Source organism: Canis lupus, chromosome 19, assembly GCF_003254725.2.
Source record: "Canis lupus dingo isolate Sandy chromosome 19, ASM325472v2, whole genome shotgun sequence".
NCBI lineage: Eukaryota > Metazoa > Chordata > Mammalia > Carnivora > Canidae > Canis > Canis lupus.
Window position 1 is genome coordinate 3,458,683 of NC_064261.1, and position 24,344 is coordinate 3,483,026.

Sequence of the window (24,344 nt, forward strand, 5' to 3'; positions counted from 1 at the left end):
ACATCTGTAGAGACTTAGGTCAGATAGTAGAATCAAACAGTGATAGTATCAGAAGGGACCCCAAGAGGTGATCTTTGTTAACCTCCTTCAGATAGACTGGGGCTAAGACTCTGAGGAGAGAGTCAGTACCCCTGCTCTTATGACATGTGATGTAGTGGTATGGTGATGGGTTCTCAAAAGGTCACTGTCACCTATTTTCTTTTTCTTTTTTAATTTTTTAAAAGATTTTATTTATTTATCCATGAGAAACACAGAGAGAGAGAGGCAGAGACATGGGCAGAGGGAGAAGCAGGCTCCCTGAAGGGAGCCCGATGTGGGACTCGATCCCAGGACACCTGGGTCATGACCTGAGCCAAAGGCAGATGCTTAACTGCCGTGCTACCCAGGCGCCCCTCACCTATTTTCTTAAGCCCAAATACTGATAATATTATGAGACATCTGCTGAAAGGATGTGCCATCAACATTAGTGAGATAATCTTATGACTGACAAAAGGCCATACTAGGTCTTTTTAAGGAGGGTGCAGGATGTGATCATGAGAAGTCAGCTCTTTCTCCATGGAACAGTACTTTAATTTACATTTGTCTATTAATTTTCCCTGTTACTGCTCCCCATTTTTAGGGTCTGATGTTTTGAGTAAAACAAAGTGGGTCCCTATGCTTTCATTGCCAGTCAGGAGGGTTTAGTCTGCAAAAATCCCCCCCTCCAAAAGGCTGAAATCAAGATCTTAAAATAACAGATGAGGAAACAAAAAGTTTCTGTTAGAGTTTTTAAAAGCTGTCCAAACCTGTAATGCTGGCTTATGTTCCCATCAAAGGGTTTGTTTGGAATGGCCAGAACTTGTTCTGATAATTGCAAAGTGTAGGATAGAAAATCTGTCCCGGTGCATTCTAATCTTATATGACACCTGCCACTGGGTGTGAGATTTTTGTAACCCACTTTACTGAGGTACAATTCACATACAAAAAACCCTACACACTTAATATACGCAACTTGATTAATTTGGAGGTAAGCATATACTCGTGAAACCATTACCACAATCTGTGCCATAAGCTGGGTATATTAATTTTTGAGAGGGTTTTAAACATATACATTTATATCAGGGAAATTCTAGAGTCACATAGCATATGATAATCCTGAATAAGAATTTTAAATATTGAGATCATCAGGAAAAAATGGCCCTGGTAAATTGTTTAACCAAGTTCCTAGACAGAAGCAGACTATTTTTAAATCGCACATGTAGCAAAATACTTGGTAGGATAATAAACTTTAAGAACTACACTAATGTAAAATGTGAACATGCTTCCCCCTTTTTTATACCGCTACCACCTACATCACCAAGGTGACCACCGTTGGCAGAGAATTTAAGCATCTTAATTAAACATATTCAAGGTAAAATAAGGAAACAGCTCTCTATTTCTAAATCAGTTTAAATAGCCAAAATGAATATGGTACATTACTATTATCTCAGCCTCAGAATGCTTGCTAGTTTTGAGATCTTCATCAACAGTTGACCTCTCCTTTATTAATATGTTGAAATATAGAACAGAAAAATTTATTAAAACCAGCTTATCAGAACCTAGATTCTGATAGATTATTTACCAGATAATTTATCTCACAACCTAGGAATGAATGGGAAAACTGACCTTATTTTTTTAATTGTCTTTTCAAGCAGTTACTGTTTTTCCATTCTCAGCCCCCTTTGTAAAGAAATGAGGAAAATGTCCTAAGCCTAAGATTAGGTCATTGGGGCTTAACATCTGCTCTGGTCCTGAGATGAAAGCATTGATACAGGGAGGAGAAAGGGATCTGGAGGCTTGGCTGCTGTGGCTCTGGAGTCTGTCTGGCACCACTGGACCCGCTGGAGTACTGGGAAGGTTGGGGCTGGGGAATACATATTATGAGAATATTTAGTATGCAGAGTATTTTGATGTACACACCTCTAATTTTTATACTAATCCCCAATTCTGGGTGTTCATTTTAATGTACTTTTTCCTTAATTGTCCTCATTTCAACCAAGATTTATGGATGTAAAGGCAACTTTATAGAACTTCTTGAAATTTTACAATGGTAACAAGAGAGAGGCATTTCAATGCAGCTTGGCTATGGGCTGGGTAATATTAGGGAACTGTGTGAGTTTTAGCCTGACTGTGAGATAAAGGTGAGTTCATTCATTTAAGGTTTTTTGAATCATTATTACTGATGCTTCCCCTTGATGTGCCAATTAGATTTCAAAGTATTATTTACTACTCCTGGTGTTGATTTTCTACACTGATGTATCTAGTTAGGGCTTTTCTAACATATCATTGGCCAAATTAATCTAAGCAAGGCTGACCATTTGATGAGTCACTGAGAAAGGCTGACATTTCCCAGGCCACAGGCCCATGCACGATTTCTTGCGTTTGGGTTTTTCTTTCTTTTTTTTTTTTAAGATTTTATTTGTTTATTTGACAAAGAAAGAGAGAGCACACAAGCAGGGGGAGCAGCAGGCAGAGGGAGAGGGAGAAGCAGACTCCCTAGAGAGCAGAGAGCCCAACTGGGGCCTCGATCCCAGGACCTGATTATCACGACCTGAGCCAAAGGCAGATGCCCAACCAACTGAGCCACCCAGGTGCCCCATTGTATTTGGTTTTTTGAAAGTACTTGGTCACAGTTCAGGGAAACTGGAGTCGGAATGGACTTCTGAAGTCATGTATTCCAGCCTCCCACACAAGGCAAAAGTCCTTTCTATGTTCCCAGTAGTCATCCAGCTTCTGCTGGAACCAGGCCCAACAAAGATATTTGTCTGTATTCTAACAAACTGTTCTGATTAAGACAAAAATTTTTGTGACTTACACAAAGGAAAAGGAGTGGGGGGGGAAATGGATAACTTTGAACACCTGTCATTTGTTCAGTGCTGGACAGGTTCCCTTCTCCGTTCACAAGAAGTGAAATAGGCTGTAGCGTCCTATTTTACGAATGAAGAAACTAAGGCACAGAGTGGTTAAATAACTTGCCCAAGGTCACCTACTCCATCGCCTCGGGGCCTAGAGCTGAGATTCGAGGGAAGGTGAGCTCAATTCCAGAGCCCTCCTCTTCTCACTGCACCTGCCACTCCCCTCTAACAAGACCAAGGAAATAGCTCTGACTCTGGCTTGCTTGAAGTTTACTTGAAGTCACTCATTAGCTAGAATTATGAACAGTTCAAAGGAGTCTGGGGTGAATTAATTTACTTTCTTTGTAGGAGTTTGAACAACTTTGGTAGGAGCTTGGCAAACATGGAAAGTCAACCTGAAGACTCAAGTCAGAAGAGCTCTGATCTAGTGAACTTGTTTCCTCATCTGTAAAGTGGGGATAATTAGACTGACTTCTCCAAGTTGTTGTGAAGATCGAATGAGAAAACCTGTAAAGACCTTGCAGAGTAGAGGGTACCTAGGCGGCACATATGGGGAAACATGGATTTTTTTTTCTATAGCTCTGTATCTACATTTTTTCCAGCTTTGTTGCGATATCGACATATGATATGTGTAAGTGTAAGGTATACGACATGATGATTTGATACATTTATATAGTGAAATGATGACCATGATAAGGTTAGTTAACACCTCCGTGCTCTAACATAATTACCTTTTTTAAATGGTGATAAGATCTACTCTCAACAACTTTTAAGTACACGATATGGTATTGTTAATTATAGTCATCAGGCTGTACGTGAGATCCTCAGAACTTATTCATCTTACAGCTTGTAGTTTGTCTGCTTTGAAGAACACCTCTTCAGCCCCCAGCCCCCAGCCACCACCATTCTACTCTGTTTCTATGAGTTAGGCTTCTCTAGATTCCACATACAAAGGAGGACATAACAATTTTTGTCTTTGTCTGACTTATTTCACATAGCATCATGCCTTCAAGATCAAGGATGGATTATTATTATTATTTCTCCCTTGCTGTTATTATTCGTTGATAACAATGGCTAGCAGCTTTTCTTAGGTTATTTATTTATTATTTATTTATTTATTTATTTAAAGTTTAGACAAGGAGAGAGAGGGAAAAGGAGAGAGAGAGGGAGAGAGAGGCAGAGGGAAAGAGAGCCCCCGGCAGACTCCCCACTGAGCACAGAGCCCAACAAGGGGCTCCATCTCACAACCCAGAGATCATGACCTGAGCTGAAATCAAGAGTCAGATGCTGAACGGGCTGAGCCACCCAGGCGCCCCTTAGAATTTCTTTTTAGAGAGAAAAACTGAATTTCACTAATTGCTCCTCAAAAATTTTACTGTCATCTTGAGCCTTTATAATAATCAGATCCTACAGACTCACAGATCTCCTAAAGGATAAAAAAAAACCTCTAAAGATAGACAAGACACTGTATTACATGGAAGCATGATAGTGCTTCATTCAGCTCGCTTATCACACCTTGCAAGAAGGTGAAGTTTCTCTCAGATAAAGCCTGAGCAGATGGTTTGGGTTTGTTGTGGATGTTCTTCTTCTTTATGGTTCCTTAGTTTTCAGTATTTAAAGAGATAATATTGGATACAATACTATATGTCAGTTGCATCTCAGTTTTTTAAAAAGATAATATATATTGTCATATAAAATAATGGCTCAAACGATGTTTTAATATTAAGAGTCACACTTTAATGTGGTTAGAAATGGCAGAATTAAGAATTAATTGGTAGAATTAAAATTCATTTAAAATTTCCCTCTTGGTTCTTCTATTACAACAGCTGACAAAAGGAAGGGAACACAGTAGGGGAAGGGAGCAGAGTTCATTCCTCATGAGGCAGAAAGCCTGAAACATTCTAGGCCCCAGAGTACCGAGGAAAAGCCAAAGCTGTCAAATCTCCTAAGAGGACTTTGGTGTATTCAGATATTAAAGAGAATCTTAAAATGATGTTACAGTAATGTTTGAGTAAAATTGAGATTCATCAGTTTAGGTAAATAATTACAAAAATTCCCCATTTCTTTTTAAGTTAGATTTCCTAATTTAATTTATTACTGGAATTTTAACTACAAGAGCTTTGATAAAACAGGTAACAATAGTCTGTATGTATATGTACAGAAAGAATTTTAATTAAAATTTATGTTTTAATTTTCTCTACATTTTCTGGTTACTTGACTCAGATGCTGGTGCCAGAAAAATCTAACAGTCGAAAGATCATTTTTGAAGTTTCTTAACATACTAAAGAACCTGCCAAGATGTTGAAAGAGACTTCAGGAAATACCAGTCAAGAGGACTGTATATAGAATGATCCCATTTTTATTAAAACAGCAACAACAGAGGTGGGAAAGTGCATGATACATAAATGGGGAAAAAAGCTTTAAGTGGTATATGCTAAACTGAACAAGAGGAGTGGGAATTTCTACTTGGTTTGGTTTTTGTTTGTTTTAACAACCAATACATGTTACTTTTTTCACTTAAAGAAGCACATTTATTCCATCCTTGTGCCACACAATGGGTCATTTCATAAGTTATTCCAGACCAAGGAATCTTTCTTGCCTTTTTTTTTTTTTTTTAAGTAGATTTAAAGCAGTTTTGGTAAATTTCTTTGACTATTCTGGTATCTCCTAACTATTCCCCTGATGCTTTTTTAAGCCCAGTTTCTCAGTAGAAAGCTATCATACCCATGAGTACTCATGCATAATCATAGCTTTTACTTAGGGGAGCAATCACTATGTCCCAGAAAAAAGAAAGTACTCCCTGCACTTGAGTAACATTGTTACCGTTGTTATGTTCCCTCTCAGTCTTCTCTTCTCAAAGCAAACCAGCCCAGTTTTCATTTCGGTTCTTTCATTTAGGAAGTGTCACTTGAAGTATGTTAGGGGAGAGATGCATGGATGGATAATGCCTAATTTGTTCCAACAAAGAGCTTACAATCGGGGCACCTGGGTGGCTCAGTGGTTGAGTGGCTGCCTTTGGCCCAGGGCATGATCCCGGAGTCCCAGGATCGAGTCCTATGTGGGGCTCCCTGCAGGGGATCTGCTTCTCCCTCTACCTAGGTCTCTGCCTCTCTCTGTGTGTCTCTCATGAATAAATAAAATAAAATCTTTAAAAAGGGGGGGGGCTTACAGTCTAGTTAGTGAAATAGGACATATAAATTGACCATCAGTAAAGACATGGAAAGTCCTGTGATGGGTCATGATGAGGCTAAGATGAGAAATATGGACTGGTTGCGGAGGTCAGGGCAGACTCTGGGGACAGCACAGCTCCACACCGGGGGGGTGGTCAGGAAGGTTGGGTAGGCTCCAGTCAAGCCAGTAAGAGCAGACTTCCTCCAAAATGTACCTCTAAATCTGATTTCAGCAAGGATTAGAAAGCTACTTGCATGCAGCTACTTCTCAAATAATATCACATGTTAACAATGTAGTGGTCACAAAACAGCGCCTTTATGTCAGTTTCTTTTTTGAATAGAAAAATGCCAGGGGCTTGAGAATATTCATTATTATCACAAGGTTATTTTGTTTTGAATTTGAAAAAAAAGAAATAAAATGTGATCTCAGGGATTTAAAACATTTGGTTACATACATTTTAAAGGAAAAAACAAGAATCACATAGTGTGGGAGCTAAAATATAAAGAGGTGTGCCCTGAGGGGCCAGTGAATAAATTCATGTGAGCAGGGGATTCTAGAACAGGAGCTCCCCCCAGCAGGGGGCTCTAGAAGGGGAGCCCTGCGAGCAGGGGGTTCTAGATCAGGAGCCCTGGAGCAGGGGGCTCTAGAAGGGGAGCCCATGCGACCAGGGGGCTCTAGAAGGGGAGCCCAGTGAGCAGGGGGCTCTAGAAGGGGAGCCCAGTGAGCAGGGGGCTCTAGAAGGGGAGCCCATGTGAGCAGGGGGCTCTAGAAGGGGAGCCCATGTGAGCAGGGGGCTCTAGATCGGGAGCCCCGCCCAAGCAGGGGGTTCTAGAAGGGGAGCCCCGTGAGCAGGGGCCTCTAGAAGGGGAGCCCAGTGAGCATGGGCCTCTAGAAGGGGAGCCCCGCGAGCAGGGGGCTCTAGAAGGGGAGCCCAGTGAGCAGGCGGCTCTAGAAGGGGAGCCCATGTGAGCAGGGGCCTCTAGAAGGGGAGCCCATGTGAGCAGGGGGCTCTGGAAGGGGAGCCCATGTGAGCAGGGGGCTCTGGAAGGGGAGCCCAGTGAGCAGGGGGCTCTAGAAGGGGAGCCCATGTGAGCAGGGGGCTCTGGAAGGGGAGCCCAGTGAGCAGGGGGTTATAGAAGGGGAGCCCCGCGAGCAGGGGGTTCTAGAAGGGGAGCCTAGTGAGCAGGGGCCTCTAGAAGGGGAGCCCCGCGAGCAGGGGGTTGTAGAAGGGGAGCCCCGCGAACAGGGGGTTATAGAAGGGGAGCCCCGCGAGCAGGGGGTTGTAGAAGGGGAGCCCCGCGAGCAGGGGGTTGTAGAAGGGGAGCCCCGCGAGCAGGGGGTTGTAGAAGGGGAGCCCCGCGAGCAGGGGCCTCTAGAAGGGGAGCCCCGCGAGCAGGGGGTTCTAGAAGGGGAGCCCCGCGAGCAGGGGGTTCTAGAAGGGGAGCCCCGCGAGCAGGGGGTTGTAGAAGGGGAGCCCCGCGAGCAGGGGCCTCTAGAAGGGGAGCCCCGCGAGCAGGGGGTTCTAGAAGGGGAGCCCCGCGAGCAGGGGGTTCTAGAAGGGGAGCCTCGCGAGCAGGGGGTTGTAGAAGGGGAGCCCCGCGAGCAGGGGGTTCTAGAAGGGGGGCCCCGCGAGCAGGGGCCTCTAGAAGGGGGGCCCCGCGAGCAGGGGGTTCTAGAAGGGGAGCCCCGCGAGCAGGGGGTTCTAGAAGGGGAGCCCCGCGAGCAGGGGCCTCTAGAAGGGGAGCCCCGCGAGCAGGGGGTTCTAGAAGGGGAGCCTAGTGAGCAGGGGCCTCTAGAAGGGGAGCCCCGCGAGCAGGGGGTTGTAGAAGGGGAGCCCCGCGAGCAGGGGGTTGTAGAAGGGGAGCCCCGCGAGCAGGGGGTTGTAGAAGGGGAGCCCCGCGAGCAGGGGCCTCTAGAAGGGGAGCCCCGCGAGCAGGGGGTTCTAGAAGGGGAGCCCCGCGAGCAGGGGGTTCTAGAAGGGGAGCCCCGCGAGCAGGGGCCTCTAGAAGGGGAGCCCCGCGAGCAGGGGGTTCTAGAAGGGGAGCCCCGCGAGCAGGGGCCTCTAGAAGGGGAGCCCCGCGAGCAGGGGGTTCTAGAAGGGGAGCCTAGTGAGCAGGGGCCTCTAGAAGGGGAGCCCCGCGAGCAGGGGGTTGTAGAAGGGGAGCCCCGCGAACAGGGGGTTATAGAAGGGGAGCCCCGCGAGCAGGGGGTTGTAGAAGGGGAGCCCCGCGAGCAGGGGGTTGTAGAAGGGGAGCCCCGCGAGCAGGGGGTTGTAGAAGGGGAGCCCCGCGAGCAGGGGCCTCTAGAAGGGGAGCCCTGCGAGCAGGGGGTTCTAGAAGGGGAGCCCCGCGAGCAGGGGGTTGTAGAAGGGGAGCCCCGCGAGCAGGGGGTTGTAGAAGGGGAGCCCCGCGAGCAGGGGCCTCTAGAAGGGGAGCCCCGCGAGCAGGGGGTTCTAGAAGGGGAGCCCCGCGAGCAGGGGGTTGTAGAAGGGGAGCCCCGCGAGCAGGGGGTTCTAGAAGGGGAGCCCCGTGAGCAGGGGCCTCTAGAAGGGGAGCCCCGCGAGCAGGGGGTTCTAGAAGGGGAGCCCCGCGAGCAGGGGGTTCTAGAAGGGGAGCCCCGCGAGCAGGGGCCTCTAGAAGGGGAGCCCCGCGAGCAGGGGGTTCTAGAAGGGGAGCCTAGTGAGCAGGGGCCTCTAGAAGGGGAGCCCCGCGAGCAGGGGGTTGTAGAAGGGGAGCCCCGCGAACAGGGGGTTATAGAAGGGGAGCCCCGCGAGCAGGGGGTTGTAGAAGGGGAGCCCCGCGAGCAGGGGGTTGTAGAAGGGGAGCCCCGCGAGCAGGGGCCTCTAGAAGGGGAGCCCCGCGAGCAGGGGGTTCTAGAAGGGGAGCCCCGCGAGCAGGGGGTTGTAGAAGGGGAGCCCCGCGAGCAGGGGGTTCTAGAAGGGGAGCCCCGTGAGCAGGGGCCTCTAGAAGGGGAGCCCCGCGAGCAGGGGGTTCTAGAAGGGGAGCCCCGCGAGCAGGGGCCTCTAGAAGGGGAGCCCATGTGAGCAGGGGGCTCTGGAAGGCGAGCCCCGCGACAGGGGCCTCTAGGAGGGGAGCCCCAGTAGGCCTGTAGCAGGGGCGTCCTCAGACCTGTCCCGCGCAGGTGAGGTGGTCGGGGTGGGGCGGTCAGTGCAGGCGGAGCCGCGGCCGAGGACGAGCGTGGGTTGCGGGGCGGCGCCGCGGGAGGGAAGCCCGAAGGGCGTCCGCACCCTGAGCACCCTGACAGCCGGAGCAGCTTGTCCGCCTTCCTTGGCGACGCGGGGCTTCCGAGCCTGCCCTTTGCGCTGCCCCGAGGACCCCCCGCCCCCCATCGCAGGTCCCGTGGCTGCACCAGGGCTCCCCGGGCCGAAGCCCAGGTGGGGGGGGGGGGGGGCGCCGAGCCGTTGCCTGCAGCAGCCTCTAGAGGCTGCACTTGTGCACCTTGGTCACCTGGGCTAGGAGGGAAGCCGCCCTTTGTCCGTACTGGTCTGCGTCGGCCGGGACGACGGGACAGACTGCCCTGGGGGGCTGTGCGCAGTCCAGGGGGACCAGTAAGGTCCAGGGCACCCACTTAAAATGGCATCTCAGGGGATCCCCCGGTGGCCCAGCGGTTGGGCACCTGCCACTGGCCCAGGGCGCGACCCCGGGGTCCCGGGATCGAGTCCTGCATCGGGCTCCCTGCAGGGAGCCTGCTTCTCCCTCTGCCTGGGTGTCTGCCTCTCTCTCTCTCCATGTGTCCAATGAATGAATGAATGAATGAATGAACTTTTTAAAAATGGCATCTCAGATAAGCAACGATAAGTATTTTAGATTGTGTGCCACTCAATATTAGGGCCGTATTTATACTAAAAAACAACCTGTGGTTTATCTGCACCTGGACCCTGACCTGAGCCTGGCCCTCCCACGGGGAAGACAGGGGAGCACATGGCCATTTGCACCACTGCACCAGTTCGGTCGGTTGATTAACTGTCCTTCCTCAAGGTCGTTATTTTTTATTTTATTTTTATTTTTATTTTTATTTTTATTTTGTGGCCATGCAGGGAGTCCAGTGGCCCTGGAACCGCATGAATTCCAACCTGGCTGATAGAGAATTTGGGTTGTTGGTGCAAGGGCTGTGCTAAGGTGCACTTTGTCCTCTTCATGGATTTACTCAGCCTGTTGATCATCAGTAGTGCAAACAAACCCAAAAGCGAGCTACTCCTCTCCCCGGGGGCGCCCCACAGTGTAATTACGGTGCGATCAGAGGCCACCACCGTTGTGGAGGTTGTGCTTCTCATTTAATAATCACTGATCATTCTGTCTTCTGTAAGTGAGACTGGACTTGCCAGGCACAGCCTGGTGCAGCCCCCGAGGCCCCATGGCCTCCGTCTCCCTCGGTGCACGGTGTGTACCCGCCAGCAACCCCCCCATGCCCCCTCGGGCTCCCCTCTGGTGCTGGCTCCTCAGAGGGCGCCCAGCAACTGCTTGTGGGCGCAGTTCATGATAACCCAGGGAATGCTCTCTGCAGATGTTAAAATAGACTCTTTGTTGCTGAACATTTTAAATTTTAAAAATTATTTGAGGGACACCTGGGTGGCTCAGCGGTTGAGCATCTGCCTTAGGCCCAGGACGTGATCCCGGGATTCCGGGATCAAGTCCCGCATGGGGCTCCCTGCAGGGAGCCTGCTTTTCCCTCTGCCTGTGTCTCAGCCTCTGTGTGTGTGTGTGTGTGTGTGTGTGTGTGTCTCTCTCAAGAATAGATACATTTAAAAAAAACTTAAAAACATTATTTGAGCTGCTCTTTCCCTTATTCCAAACTGTAGTGCACAGAGGGAATTTGGGGGTAAAGATCATTTCATTGGACAGTGGTCCTTGAGAAACCAATACTGAAAACATATTGAAATTCCCAGAGTGTTTTAGGAGGAGGGAGAGAGAGCAGGGCGGCGGGGGGCAGGTTCTTGTGAATTCACCACGAGCAGCACCCCGTGAGCTTTCTTCTGTTGAGCGGAGGGGTCTCCACGCTATCAGGCCACTGGCCATGTTAGCAAGGGTCAGCCTGCAGTCCCCATACTTGCCCCCATTTACCACGATCATGTACATACACACATATGCACACACACATGCACACATGCATGGACCTAACTAAATCCCCATATATCAGGGCCCCCTGGGTGGCTCAGTGGTTGAGCATTTGCCGTCAGCCCAGGTTGTGATCCCAAGGGTCCCAGGATCGAGTCTCGCATCGGGCTCCCTGCAGGGCCTACTTCTCCCTCTGCCTGTGTCTCTGCCTCTCTCTGTGTGTCTCTCATGAATAAATAAATAAAATCTTTTTTAAATATCCCCATATATCATCCAAAGAAATGGAAGGGACTCTCTTGGCTGGATATCAATTATAGTTGTCCTCCATAAGTAATACATTCATGCCTTAAATAAATATGTAGACATTTACATTCTGAACCAGTTTTGTATTATTAGAGACCACTGTATACAAGCCATCTGAAATTGAAAACCCAATAAAGTCTGGACTTTATTCTCTTGAGAGAATAAAGCGTGAGTGGTCTCTGTGCAGTGAGCAGGGCCCGGGGTTGGTTGGCATCTTTGCGCTAAAAACATAATCAGATGAGGCTTGTGCTCAGTTTCCACCTGTGGCTTTGTTCCTCTCTCTTTCTGCTGGCAGACACAAAGGATTGGTGGGACCTGGGAAGTTAAGAATGAGCTCTCCCTCTGTCCCCAATCCTACCCATATCTCGGGAGTGTTTTTCCTAGCGAGCTAGAGGATTCAGGAGATGCACTGAATACGGGTCAGCATCGAAACAGAGCTGGGCATGCAGTTCCTTGCATGTGATCCTTTCTTCTAAGAGTGGACTCACAGTCTGACTGTTCCCTTTTGTTCTCCCTTCTCTCACAGCACCCTGGAGGGGTATTATGTGGACGACGCCCTGCAGGGCCAGGGAGTGTACACTTATGAGGACGGGGGCGTTCTCCAGGGCACATATGTAGACGGAGAGTTGAACGGGCCCGCCCAGGAGTATGACACAGATGGGAGATTGATCTTCAAGGGGCAATACAAGGATAACATTCGGCATGGAGTCTGCTGGATATACTACCCAGTAAGCCTGGTGACTGTTCGTCTTGCTGGAATGTAACGTGTCTTAACCAATTTTTCAACTCCTCGCAATAAGGAGTGAAATGTGTTCTCTATGTTAGAAAATGTGAAGCTGTGACACCTGAGAGTCACAGGAGCTGGAGCCACTGGCTCACGAGGTGTGCCCCTCGCTGTTACCTCTACGCACTCAGATGGTTGAGCCTCACAGCTACTGCTCATTCCTCTTCAAGGTTGTTTTGGAAAGGAACAAGAAGTCCTGATTCAAGCAAATTGGGACAAAATTGCTTTATTGTGCCACTAATAAAGACAAAAAACATACGCCTTTCAAAAATATTCTTTTAGTATATAGGGTTGCCATTCATTTGGTTCTGGTTCTCATGCAGGAGAACTGATCCAGCGGTCTCCCATCTTCTGGGACTTACCGCACTGTCACTACTTGGTTTTACAGCCCACCTCCCCACTTTATAAGCGATTTATGGCTTATGTCGCTTAAATTAAGATGATAAAAATGAACTTGCCTTTGAGTATTCGATAACATCTTCCAATATTTCTGGAGTTCACTAGAGCAAAATGATGTGCAAAACCCACTGGGTTGGGAATTAATGCTCTAGTTGTTGTTTGCATTTCAAATATCCCATCTGTCATTAGTGAATTTCCAGAAAATGTCTCAGGAAATAGACCTTAGAAAATATTTTGCCCAAGATTTTATTTTTGACCAGGGCACCTAGCTGGTTGAGTCCCTAGAGCATGCAACTCTTGATGTTGGGGTCATGAGTTCGAGCCCTGTGTTGGACATAGTAGCTCTTACTTGAAAAATAAAACCAAAAAACTAAAACTAATAATAGTAATGTTTTATTTTGTCCAAAGCTTAAGGCAAGATATGATACAATTTTTCTTACTCTGAACCCTATCTTCTTATGAGTAAGAAAATGTTAATAAAAACAAATGATCTAAAAACAAAACAAAACAAAATGATCTATTACATGTGTAACAAGAAAAGTAGCCCCAGCTAAATCTCCTTATTCTTGTTCTTTAAAAAGAAGTTATAAAAAAATAAAATAAAAAATAAAATAAAATAAAATTTAAAAAAGTTATACTCTAGGAACAGGGCTTAAGGAAAGAATACTGGAAAACATTTTTAAAATAATTACCAAAACAATTACATATGTTCTTGGTAGGCTCTGCAGTAGGTCAGAAGTCCCTTTGGTTACCTGTCAGGTGAGCAGGAGAGGGATGGGTGGAGGCACATAGCAGCTTAGGAAGATTGAGACTTCCGTTGCCTCGTGAGTAGGCCAGTTGAGCATCCTGCGCCCTGGCCCTGGGGATCCGCTGATACAGTGAATCATGAAGTCAGAGAAAGTGGAGCCCTCTGCTGGGAGACTGGGTATAGGAAAGAGGCAACATAGGGACGGCCGGATCCTCCTGTTACCTGTCCTCTTGCCTGTGACTGTGACCAGTTAGCATCTCTACAAGACACCAAAGATGCGCCAAGGTAAACAGATCCGCATCACTCAGTGTAGTAGCGTCTTGAAACCTGAATTGTACACCCACGTTTTAGCATTTGGTGCTAATTATTACCTTACTAAATACCAAGAGAAGACTCTGCCTTATAAAAGAAGCACCGGGGAGTTTTACGCTTTCAAAAATAACTTGGGAGAAGGTGTGCTGTATATAGGGTATCTGTTGGCAGTCGAGGGGGCTAATCGCATCCTCTAATTCTCTCTGGATTGGGAATCAGCTAAAACCTGTGTCGGTAGGTGTCAGAGGCCAAAATGTGGGTTTCACTATGGCAGTGTTGGACTGGAGATGTGATGTGGACCTCACGTCACAGTGGGCCTCTGTTCCTTGCCCCTCTGAACGAAACCCCTGGGCCAGCTGCAGCTGGAGATCTTGCCCAGGGAGCATCCCCAAGGACAGGGCAGGGATGGAGATGGGAAGAGTCGCAGCCTGCAGGCACCGACTGCTCCCAGGACAGCATGAGTGAAAATATAGCAGGACCCCTGGGAGCCGCAGGGGTTAACCCCCACCCGCTAAAGAGATGGGTGTCAGTGGGTGTCAGAGCCTGCCTTCTGACTAATCAAGTGAGTGATTCCTTCTCCCATGAAGAGGAGCCAGCGAGCAGAGGCGGGAAGGCAGCAGCTTCCTCCCCGACACTCCCTGACACAGCAGACAAGGACGGGTTTGTGACATAGAGTCAAAGCAGGAACAAAGGGAGGAGAAAGAATGACTCGCCCTCCGGTATTCATCAGCTTGCTCTCAGGACAGCTTATTTCTTTCAAAATTTTATCTTGGAACAGTGATGCCGTTTTCAGTTTGAAATGTCTACCTCCTTTTGGAAATCAAAGCAGGATCTCCGCTTTATCGTCCTAGACAAATAAATTCACTGCCTCCCTGACCAAAAGTTTAAAGTATTTAAGAGGGAAAAAAATGTGAGAGACCAGAAAGAGAAGAATTCTGTACAAATAACTAGTAACGTTGGCTGACATTAGTTACAGCAGGTTAGAAGCACAAATGCTAAAAAAAAAAAAAAAAGGAAGCACAAATGCTCTAACACCCTTCAACTCTCATCACCCCTGAAAGCCTAAAGGCAGATCTTGCAAGAAAGTATCATTCACGTTTATGCTCGCTTATTAAGAATTAACTCTGGGAGGAGAAAGAGCCATAATATAGCTCTAATGCACTTTCTGTCCGTTAAAAATGTTGCCAAGTATTTTTCTTTCTATGAAAGTGCTGTGGTTCATTTTTAAATTTATGACCTGTTTTCTCCAAAGGGCAGTTAGACTATGGTGAGCTGTAGAAATCAGGTACCTGATGTTATTTATTCCTGCTGTCTCTCAGTGAGCAGCATTTGGGATCGCTCAGAAATCACCCTACACCGCCGACTTTGAGTGGCTGTTTCTAGAACTTTGAGTTGGAGAAATAACCAAGCTTTTAGAGGATGTCATGGCTTTACTGTTGTTATATTGAACCCACAAAGGTCTCAGATTTTCAGTTATACTGTGAAGACCTTCTGCATGGGGGGGGAGGAGGAAATATCGCTTACACCCTAGATTCAATGTTTTTAAATCATTTATTAGATTATTTTTTGGTATCCCCATTCAATTCAAAAAGTATTTGTGGTTCACCTATCATGTCCCTAGCACTTACCAGGATACAGAATTATACATGGCCTCCACCCTAAAGTATTTAATGACTCTTAGGAATGAAGGCAAGTGACAGTTAAACAGGAAGCACAGCTGGCTCCTCTCCTGGAAGGCCGCAGAAAGGAGCAGTAAATAAACAAAGGGGGAAGAAAGAGGTGATGGGGAAGGGATGGAATTTAGTTGATTTTTTTATTTTATTTTTTTACTATTCCTTATAGTGCCATAAAAAGTGACAGTGTAGGATTCTCAGAAAGGCAGTGTCCAGAAGTCCTTTGGCTTATCTTTTAGGAAATGCAGACAACTCTCTTTATTCATGTACACTAAAATTAATTCTTAAATACATTTGAAGTGAAGATTTTCTTAATCGACCAGAAATCCAAAATCCAACATGGAGAGGTGAGATGGTACGAATAGTCGGTAAAACGGTCTTGCCACAGATCCTCATAGCATTTGATATTGGCCCCAAAATAACACTTAGTTACATTCCCTTTAAGTGTTTGTAACTGATACTACAAATACAACCCATTTCCTTCTTAGATAACACACCAAAATAGTGTCAGTAGCTTGTAAGGATTATGAAGTGCAGCTCAGTCTCTGACTCCCTGGATCAGACTTCTGTGCTTCTATGTGTAGCTTCTAGCAGTTTACTTGTACAGGCCTGGATGGGGAGGTACGCATCACATTTTTCTCACCCACGTGAAAGCTCTGGGTTCTTAAACTGTTGCATTAGGGCCACCAATGATGGGAGTGCACAAGAAAAATTCCTTGAAGTCGTGTCCTATAGATAAATACTACATATAATATTTTCTGGCTTTTGGTTTCTCCCATCAGGATGGAGGCAGCCTTGTGGGAGAAGTAAATGAAGATGGGGAGATGACTGGAGAGAAGATCGCCTATGTGTATCCCGATGAGAGGACTGCACTTTATGGAAAATTCATTGACGGAGAGATGATAGAGGGAAAACTGGCTACCCTAATGTCCACCGAAGAAGGAAGGCCTCACTTTGAGCTGATGCCTGGAAGTAAGTTGGAGCTGCTTCAGATGGTTGCTCTGATTCCAAAGCAGGTTGTTAGGCATGGTTAAGAGAAATTAATTTCTTTGTCTAGTTCACTTTAATCGTGGATTAATCAGCTTTGCTGCATAACAGACACCTCCACACCTCAAATACGGGTCTGCTGACGAGCTGTACTCCAGCTGGTATAGGCTGGGCTGGGCTGGGCTGGGCTGGGCATGGCTGGACTGAATGCGTCTTATCATTTTACGTCTAACACGTTTTAATTCTGGGACCCAGTCTGAAGGGACTTTGGTGACCTGAGTCAAGATTTTCCCAAGTGGGTCACAGAAAGCCAGGGCATGAGCAGATGCTGTGTTGCTTCTGAAAGCTTAGCTTGTTGACTCAATGTCACTTTTGCCCACTTTTTAAACATATAACACCCAGTGCTCACTCCATCAAGTGCCTCCTCAGTGCCCGTCATCCAGTCACCCCATCCCCCCAGCCCCTCCCCTTTTGCAACCTTTTGTTTGTTTGCCAGAGTTAGGAGTGTCTCATGGTTTGTCTTCCTCTCTAATTTTTCCCCACTCAGTTTCCCCTCCTTCTCTTATGGTCCCTTTCACTATTTCTCATATTCCCCGTATGAGTGAAACCATATGATGATTGTCCTTCTTCGATTGACTTACTTCACTTAGCATAATACCCTCCAGCTCCATCCACATTGAAGCAAATGGTGGGTATTCATCCTTTCTGATGGCTGAGGAATATTCCATTGTGTATATAGACCACATCTTCTTAATCCATACATCTGTCGATGGACACCGAGGCTCCTCCCACAGTGTGGCTATTGTGGACATTGCTGCTATAAACATTGGGGTGCAAGTGTCCTGCCGTTTGACTACATCTTTATCCTTGAGGTAAATCCCCAGCAGGGCAATTGCTGGGACGTAGGGCAGGTCTATTTTTAACTACTTAGGGAACCTCCAAACTATTTTCCAGAGTGGCTGCACCAGCCTGCATTCCCACCAGCAGTGGGAGAGGGTTCCCCTTGCTCCACATCCTCTCCAACATTTGTTGTTTCCTGTCTTGTTAACCTTGGCCATTCTTACCAGTGTAAACTGGTATCTCATCGTGGTTTTGATTTGTATTTCCCTGGTGGCCAGTGATGCGGAGCATTGTCTTATGTGCTTGTTGGCCATGCGTATGTTTTCTCTGGAGAAATGTCTGTTCATGTCTTTTGCCCATTTCATGACTAGGGATTATTGTTTCTTGGGTGTTGAGGTTGATAAGTTCTTTATAGAGCTTAGATACCAGCCCTTTATCTGATATGTCATTTGCAAATATTTTCTCCCATTCTGTAGGTTGTCTTTTAGTTTTGTTGACTGCTCCTTTGCTGTGCAGAAGCTTTTTATCTTGACTAAGTCCCAATAGTTCATTTTTTTTAAAGATTTTATTTATTTATTTATTTATGAGAGACAGAGAGAGAGAGGCAGAAACACAGGGAGAGGGAGAAGCAGGCTCCATGCAGGGAGCCCAATGCGGGACTCGATCCCGGGTCTCCAGGCGCTAAGCCACTGAGCCACCCAGGGATCCCCTCAATAGTTCATTATTGCTTTTGTATCCCTTGCCTTCATAGATGTTTCTCACAAGAGGTTGCTGTGGCCGAGTTCAAAAAGGGTGTTGCCCGTGTTCTCCCACAGGATTTTGATGGATTCTTGTCCCACACTTAGATCTTCCATCCATTTTGAGTTTATCTCTGTGTATGGTGTGAGAGAATGGTCCAGTTTCATTCTTCTTTTGCCTGCTTTTCATCGGTCAAAGCAGGTCACGCAGCCAAGCCAAATATCAGTGAGATGGGGAAGTAGATACCATGTGTTTCAGTAGCAGATGCTAAAAAGTCACATGATGAAGGCATAGCTATGTAATTCTAATACAGGGAAGAAGTGAAGAAATGGCAGCAGTAATCCAATGAATTTCAAAAGGTTAGGTCTCAGAAAAAAACTGAAGTACAGTTTAATGATACTAAAGGATCAAATTAGGTCGATCTCCAGGTTGATACAAATTGTAAAGTTGATTCGGTCTGAGCTCTGATTGGGACAGATAAGTGCGTGTTGGCATCCCCTGCCGTCTTCAGAGCCCAGCATCCTCACGGGGCACATACTGGATACACGAGTGAGCCCAGTGGAATCCACGTTAGAAAAAAATCCTGTTTCCTTTAGGAAGTACAGTATTGCATACTAAACATTTTTTTCTGAGTAGAGAATTATTTATTATAGAAAGTCTGGAAAAAAAAAACACAAGGGAAAAACCAAGATTTTGTGTTTTGGGTGGCACAGCAAAAGAAAGCTGTTTGAATTGGTCTGATTCCTTGAAAGCAAAATATGCATCTATGTGCACTCTAAGTTAGGTTATACAGAGAAAAAAAAAGTAGATAAGACAGTAGTAGATAAGTCTATGCATGAATAGTCCTAAATAATATTTTGCTATTTGTGATCTGAAGGAGAATCTCCAGAGGAGAATGTCCAAAAATAGGAAATCTAGCATTTATACTTAGGTCCAACTTGGTTGTTTTAAATGTCTCAGTTTTTGTTTTTTTAAGTTAAAAATTGAGGCAGCCTAAATGCAACGTGGGATTCTGGATCGGATCCTGGAACGGAAAGGAGGCATTAGTGGAAAAGCTGGTGACATATGAATAGTCTGAAGTTTAGTTAATAGTAACGTAGCTATGTTGGCTTCTTAATTTTGACAAACACACCAGGTAACAGAAGAAGTTAACATCACAAGAAACCATGAGGTTTCTTGGTTTTCTTCCCTTGAGTATTGCGGTGCTCTGTTCCATCTTTGCAACTTTTCTATAAATTTAATATCATCCCAAAATGAAATTTTGGGGGTTTTTTAATTGAAATTAGTAATCTTTGCACTTCAAATTCTAATATCTGTGCTCTTCGCATACGTCCTGAAAGGAGACGGCCCTACAATGTTTAGAAGGGAGGGGACCCGGGCCAGAGGAGGATGCCAACTGGTGATGCCAATTTTAAAACTTCAGAAGCAGTGTGTTTTAGTGCAAGATCCGTGACCTTGAGCGTCCCCTGATTTGTGATCCAGCTTCAACATCCACCATAGTGGTCTTGGGCAAGTTATTTATCCCTTCGGAACCTGTTTCTTCATTCAAAGAGACAGAGACTGGCACCTAGTACACAGCACCGTGACCACAGTTACTGTTGGGCCGCCTGGGTGGTGAGTTGGGTAAGCGGCTGCCTTCGGCTCAGGCCGCGATCCCAGGGCCCTGGGGTGGAGCTGCCCGACGGGCTCCCTGCCCGGGAATCTGCTTCTCCCTCTCCCCTGCCACTTGGCCTGCTGGTGCGCTCGCTCGCTTGCTCTCTACCAGATAAATAAATAAAATCTAAGAAAGAAAGAAAGAAGAAAGAAAGAAAGAAAGAAAGAAGAAAGAAAGAAAGAAAGAAAGAAAGAAAGAAAGAAAGAAAGAAAGAAAGAAGAAGAAGAAGGAAGGAAGGAAGGAAGGAAGGAAGGAAGGAAGGAAGGAAGGAAGGAGAAAGAAGAAAGAAAGAAAGAAAGAAAGAAAGAAAGAAAGAAAGAAAGAAAGAAAGAAAGAAAGAAAGAAAGAAGAAAAGAGAAAAAAAGAAAGAAAGAGAAAGAGAAAGAAAGAAAAAAAACAAAAGAAAGAAAGAAAAAAGAAAGAAAAGAAAGAAAGAAAGTCACTGTTATCTTTACATCCTTCTTGGTGTGAGTAAGCAGCAGATTTGGGGAAGCGAGGGGGGTAATTCTCAAAGGGTTCGTTTGCTTAGAACTCCAGGTTGTAACCAGCAAGCACCCTGGTCACCGTAGCTTAGGGCTGCAGACAAGGTGGGGGGAGGCGCAGAATTCCTGCTAAGGTGCTGGGATGCCTTCTAGCTTCAGCACATGTTGAACGGTTTGGGTTTCCCCAGGCTCAGGAGGCCTAGCTGCTTGGGGTGCCTGGGTGCTTCTGGGGGCCCCCGTCACCGTGAGCTGGGACGGGGGGGGGGGGGGGTGCGGCCCGGGCCTTCGGGTGTCATGCCTCCATGTGGTCCAGGCTGGGGACAGGGAGGAAAACCGTCATGCACACATGGCACCCAGAGTCCTCCCAGCCTGCCCCCCGCCGACCTCTCCCACCACCCCCTTTCTCCTTATGCTTCTGGAACCGCAGGCCGCTCTGCTTCCCCGCTCGCTGCAGGCCGATCTCCTCGCCAGGGCTCAGGCTGGCTTGCTTCCTGCCTCCTCTCTCCACCTGTCCACGAGGAGCTCCTTCCTGCGGTCATTCCTGTCCCGTCCTTAAGGCTCGGCTGGTCCCTTAGAGCTAACGTCCGTCAAGGGAATGAACGAGCGCTGGGCCAAGGGCTTGTATGCGTCCCCGAGGAGAGGAGGAGCAGTGAGCGTGGGCCCCGTTTGCCCAGGACGCAGGCCAGCGTGGGAGGAACAGGAGGCCCGTGTGTGCTGGAGGAGGTGGCCTCGGCCCCTGAAAGCGGCTTCCCCTGGCCGCCCCCGCCCCGTGCCTGCAGCAGCACTGGCAGCTGGCGCTGGGGGCTTCGTGATGGAAGGGTTAGGCCGGGGCGGGCGGGGGGGGGGGGGGTGTCACAGATTTTCTGCACAACAGAGCATGTACTTCACAGAAAAGTTTGGTTTGAAAGTGTGGGTTGCTTCTTCCTTAAACTGACCTCCTTGGGTGTTTGTGCGTTGGGCCACTACCTGTTTGCTCTCAGGTGCACCCGTCGCCCTCCTCCCGCCGTGCTTTTGTGGCGGGGGCTGCTGCGTCTTGCAGGCTGCATGGCCCAGGCTCCCGTCTACGTTTGGCCACAGGGAGGCCCCAGCCAGGGGCACGACAAGGGAAGGAGTCGGAGCTGCCTCTGTGTGTCCAGCAGCGTCTCCAGCAGTGGCCTCTGTCCTGATGGCATCTCCCGCCACGAAGTACCCCCCAGCACCCCAGCTTCCATGGGGCGAGCCCAGCTCTAGAGCCCCAGGCACCCCCCACCGCCCGCTCTGTCCCTCTGGCTGAGGGTTATATGGCTTCCAACCCTTGCCAGGCTCTGGGCTCCTCCCGGGCCCCTTGGGCCTCTCAGTTCTTCATGTTCTAGAAAACCAGTTTCCTGAGCGAGATTCTCTTTCAAATACACAAACGGTCTGTTTCCCAGCAGACTGATTTGGATTGCTTTTTCACTTTTAGTTTGACACATCCATTTGGGTTTTGTGACTATATCTAACAAACGCCAGAAGGAGGACCTCGTAACCACGGAGGAGCTGCTTAATGGGATTATCTGTGGTGCCTTGGTGCCTGAAAGAATTTGCAGGAGTAAAGCCCTTTGATTCTAAAATATGTTTCTTGGGGCAGCCCGGGTGGCTCAGGGGTTTAGCGCTGCCTTCAGCCCGGGGTGTGATCCTGGAGACCCGGGATCAAGTCCCACGTCGGGCTCCCTGCATGGAGCCTGCTTCTCCTTCTGCCTGTGTCTCTGCCTCTCTCTCTCTCTGTGTCTTTCATGAATAAATAAATAAAATATTTTAAAAAATAAAATAAAATATCTTTCTTTACTTATTAGGCGTTGGAGCACCCGACGTCGTCACTGCGCCCTGGGAGGATTCTCAGGGGCTAATCCTTTGCAGAGAACCAGTGTGAATTCTAGAGCGGTTGTATACTTTAGTGGGTAGAATGAATTACTAATTGGCTTCTGAACCACCTTGATAGAAATAAGAAGACTTTGTTTTTGCTTTATCAAAAGCAGTTCTGTTCCTAATTCTGGTGAGGCGAGTGTTTATTTTTAGCGAAGGGGACAACTGCCAGGGCTGGATGGCTGGAGTCTATGGACTGCTTCTAGTAGGAAGGAAACCACAAGAGAATTTTATTTTTTTTTTATTTTTTTGAAGATTTTCAAGTTTATTTATTCATGAGAGACACAGAGAGAAAGAAACGCAGAGACACAGGAAGAGGGAGAAGCAGGCTCCATGCAGGGAGCCCGATGTGGGACTCGATCCCGGGTCTCCAGGATCATGCCCTGGGCTGAAGGCGGCATTAAACTGCTGAGTACCCCCCACCCCACCCTGCCGCCTGCCCACGAGAACATTTTTTTTCACTTCAATTTTTTATTTTTATTTTTATTTTTTTTACATTTTTTTTACAAGAACATTTTATTTATTTTTTTTAATTTTTATTTTTTTTACAAGAACATTTTAAAACCATCCTCCAACCCGGTCTGACCAGAGAGCTCTCAAAATTTCATGACAAAGCATGTTCTTGATTAAAAACTGTAATCACACGAGCATTTTGTAAACCGTTTGAATAAAGAAAACTCAAAAGCAAAAATGGGATTTTTGAGGCATAGGTCTGATGGCTGCTCATGAAGACCTAAAAATAAAACTCAAAGGCAAATCTAACAACCATTCGTTTGTATTGAAGAATTTATTCTAGTTGGTGTAACCTGAGTGGCATTTTTCATCACCTAAACTCCTTCTGTGCCAGGAGTAGAAAGAGATGCTGTGAAAGCCCTTCCCTAACTGTAATCTCTAGACTGAGATTTGTTCCGTTTGCTTTTCAGGCTCCGTGTACCACTTTGATAAATCGACTTCATCTTGCATTTCTACCAGTGTTCTTCTTCCGGACCCATATGAGTCAGAGAGGTAATTTTTTTTTCCTTGTGGTTTGAATGGCATTGTTATGGGAAGTCAAATAGCCCGAATGGTGGAAACTAATTCTCCTCTGTGGCTCTCTGAGCAGAAAAAAAAATGTTCATATATCCTGATGAAGAGTGTTTTTATGCTTATTTAGAATCTGTCCCGGTGAGAGTTTCTCCCACCTGTAAAGCACAGAGCAGCCAGGTGTCCGTCCCAGAAGGAAACGTCTACATCTAAAGCGCCGTCGGGCCAGGCAGCCACTAGGCCCTGCCCAGATGTCCCCTTTCTTGGGGGCCCTGGTGCAGCTGAAGCTACAGCCACATGCTGGCCTCTAGGGGAGCACCTCGAATGTTACTCCGTAAGGCTCTAGCCTGGGCAGGAACCAGGATGCCTCCCTCACCAGCCCAGCTGAGGGGGTCTGGACCACAGCCTTTAGTCACTAAGGGAGAACAGGTGTGAACGAAAGACGGTAAGAAGCCTGAAAACATTCCAGCTCACAAGTGACAGGCTTCTGATTCTATGAGCTGGCTCCCCAAGTGCCCAGGCCCGTTCCATTTCCTCTTCTCCGGACTCCAGGCCTCCCTCCTTGGTCGTTGGTATGACTTTCCCTGGTACCCTCCTCCCCTAGCAACTGGCCTGTTCGTGCGGAAGAGTGCCACCTGCAGTTGGTTTTCTCTCTGCCTCGCTCTTTGTAAGCATGGATCACAAAGGAGGACTTCCACCTGGGAATCCCTGGGTGGCTCAGTGGTTTAGCACCTGCCTTTAGCCCAGGGCATGATCCTGGAGTCCCCGGATCGAGTCCCACGTTGGGCTCCCTGCGTGGAGCCTGCTTCTCTCTCTCTCTCTGTCTTTCATGAATATATAAAATAAAAAGAAGGACTTCCTTCACTTTTTCTTCTGTTTCCACCTGAAAAATAGGCCTCTTCCCTGGTTGAACTGACAGGACGCACACCACAGCATCCCAATGAATGCATGCCCTCTTTCCGGATACAAAGCTCTGCTCCATTTACAGAGGGAAGCACAGTAGCACGATTTTCACATTTATCAGTCTTTTTTGCTACTGTTGTTGTGATGATGCTGTACAATGGGACCCTCAAAACTAGCGGTGGTTTAGGGGCACCCGGGTGGCTCAGCGGTTGAGCATCTGCCTTAAGCTCAGGGCGTGATCTGGGTCCTGGGATCGAGTCCCGCATCAGGCTCCCCACAGGGAGCCTGCTTCTCCCTCTGCCTGTGCCTCTGCCTCTCTCCCTGTGTCTCTCATGAGTAAATAAATAAAATCTTTAAAAATAAACAAATAAAAATAAAATAGGCATAGGATCCATGTAATAAAAACTAAGGATGCCCAGTTCCACCAGAGTCATTACATCTTAGTGCCCAAAGAACTGAAATAGTTGTTGAAGGGGCATGTGCTGGCCTAGTAAATCC

The 24,344-nt window shown here is 47.3% G+C and overlaps 1 protein-coding gene across 1 annotated transcript in view; it reads left to right on the top strand.

Annotated features, from left to right (window-relative positions):
• The window catches only part of SETD7 (SET domain containing 7, histone lysine methyltransferase), a 50,806-nt gene that overhangs the window by 11,140 nt on the left and 15,322 nt on the right, over nt 1-24,344 (top strand). Inside the window, exons 3-5 of the mRNA XM_025462307.3 lie at nt 11,949-12,150; nt 16,121-16,310; nt 22,844-22,925. Of these exons, the coding sequence (XP_025318092.1) occupies nt 11,949-12,150; nt 16,121-16,310; nt 22,844-22,925 (474 nt within the window). The remainder of the gene's footprint in view (nt 1-11,948; nt 12,151-16,120; nt 16,311-22,843; nt 22,926-24,344) is intronic.